At 35.2% G+C, this 2108-nt stretch overlaps 1 protein-coding gene across 1 annotated transcript; it reads left to right on the top strand.

Moving 5' to 3' along the window:
- Positions 1 to 859: 859 nt before the first annotated feature.
- Positions 860 to 1709, top strand: LOC111907891 (uncharacterized). Its single transcript, XM_052771401.1, has one exon. The coding sequence runs from the start codon at positions 939 to 941 to the stop codon at positions 1545 to 1547; it is 609 nt and encodes a 202-aa protein (XP_052627361.1). The 5' UTR covers positions 860 to 938; the 3' UTR covers positions 1548 to 1709.
- The last annotated feature ends 399 nt before the right edge of the window (positions 1710 to 2108 follow it).

The raw sequence follows: 2108 nt of genomic DNA, 5'->3' as shown, positions 1-2108 counted from the left end.
CAAATTCTCACCCTAATCACAACAATTGCAATTTTAAAATAAAAATATGAAAAACTAGACATACAATCACTATATGCCTTATTGCCATATATGTTTTATAGATAAGGCTATGATACCATTGTAACGTGTGTGTAATTAGGCTGAAGTGACTTATCTCTTCCTCTTTTTTTTTTTCTTGGTCGTGTGACTACCATCTCCAAATGTTGTTGGAATAGTGTTGTTGGTGATGTGGTTATATTTGATGCCTTAAGCACTCCTGATAACCTAAGTAAATCAATAATATGGTTCCTAGCACTTCTAATATTTACGTCAATAGTTAATTATATCATTCGCAAAGATTTTTGAAATTTAACATTTGGAATGTTGCATCCATAGTCTAAACTAAAAACTTTAGTCTTTTTATGTAAATATAATCACACACAAATATGATTAACACGATTAAGAGTAGTTAATTTTGACTCAATAAAACATAACATTTGCAATTATACATATACAAGATTAATGAAACCATGTATGTATATGATCAAGTTAAACATTAAACAAATAACACATGGCCATAATCTTATCCAATCCAAAATCTGCCACAAACCCTTCCTAATAATTTATGGAAAAGAAAAGATCGAGAGTAGAAGACAACAACCCAAGTAGTGCGTACATAAAGTAAAGTGAAATATAAAAAGCTAAGTGAACTTATTAAATTACGAAGGTCCCACACACTGTCTGGTTAACTTTAAAATCAAAAGACAAACCAATGGGTATGATTAATGTTGTGAAAAAAAAAAAAAAAAAAAAGAACTTAACATCAAAGGACAAAGTGACAAACGGTGTTTGTTTCCTATAAGTACTCTCATTCGTCGTCCCTCCATTTCACAACAATTTATCTGCAATCTTCTTCATATACTATTAAACAACAGCCAATAACTTTCTTAGTTACAAAAATGGAACAAAATCTACCGGTTTTAGCCAAGAAAGTTTGGAACTTAGTTCGTGTGGTTTACTTCATGCTGCGAAAAGGCATATCCAAGAGAAAGTTGTTGCTGGACCTCAACATGATGATAAGGCGTGGCAAGATCGCCGGAAAAGCCTTACAGAACCTGATGTTCCACCAGTACCACATCAACCGGGAGGCTTTCACCGCCAAACACCGCTCATACCACCTCTCTTTCCCTTCACCTCCGCCTGGTGAATATGAGTTCAGCTGCAGCAACAGCCCTGCGCCCACTACTCACCACCCTTTCTCTCTATTTTCACTCCACAAGAAACATCACTCCAACAGCAAACCATCGAAGGATCATCTTGATATGATGGCTGTTAACGCTGTGCTTAAAGCCATGGAGATGATTCACAGCGACAATTCCTCACCGGCGCTTCCAGGCTTTGGGAGTACTCCGATGGTTAGGCAGCTGAGGGTAACCGACTCTCCGTTTCCGTTGAGTAGTGTCGACCAAGACAACAAAGTGGATGAGGCGGCGGAGGAGTTCATTAGCCGCTTCTATAATGACTTGAGGCTGCAGAAAGCAAAGGCCTCATCGTTTGGCTCATCGTGAATTAACAGATACCTTACACTGTTTACATGTATATTTTAGATAGAGATTGAAAGATCGAGTCATTAATTTGCAAGTGATTGTGAGGTGTGTATGCGAGGCAACTGTACATTTCAAACTTGTTGCATTTATTATACTCGCTTAAAAGAATAATGTTTTTGCCGATGTTGAATAATTATGATTAACTTCATGCCAATATGTGCTCGAAACTGGAACAATATAACTAATCCTTTTTTTTAGTTTGAACATAAAACATATATAAAACGTCAACAAGAACAACAAAATAGAGAAAAACAGATTAACATTTATTTTCATATGATAACCGGTTGCAAGACATGCATATATCAAGGCAACACGCAAAAGTTTTGCATATATTTTAGTAAGATACAAATTTTTTTTTTTTTTTTTTTAATTTTAGAGATTTTGTTGTTCACTCATGTTAACTGGTATTTTCCTATATGTCCCAATCTCATTAGAAGAACCATATAAATAAAGTACAAAGTACATGGGCCTAACTACAATGGGCTAGTATAAGACAATGCTATGATAAATACAATACATGAA

Source organism: Lactuca sativa, chromosome 4 (genome assembly GCF_002870075.4).
Source record: "Lactuca sativa cultivar Salinas chromosome 4, Lsat_Salinas_v11, whole genome shotgun sequence".
In the NCBI taxonomy this organism is placed as follows: domain Eukaryota; kingdom Viridiplantae; phylum Streptophyta; class Magnoliopsida; order Asterales; family Asteraceae; genus Lactuca; species Lactuca sativa.
Note: the sequence above shows the minus strand (reverse complement) of the source record. Positions and strands in the feature narration are given on the sequence as shown.

What these genes read in the sequence shown, in the direction of transcription:
- LOC111907891 (XM_052771401.1), top strand. Translation starts at nt 939, where the DNA reads ATGGAACAAAATCTACCGGTTTTAGCCAAGAAAGTTTGGAACTTAGTT.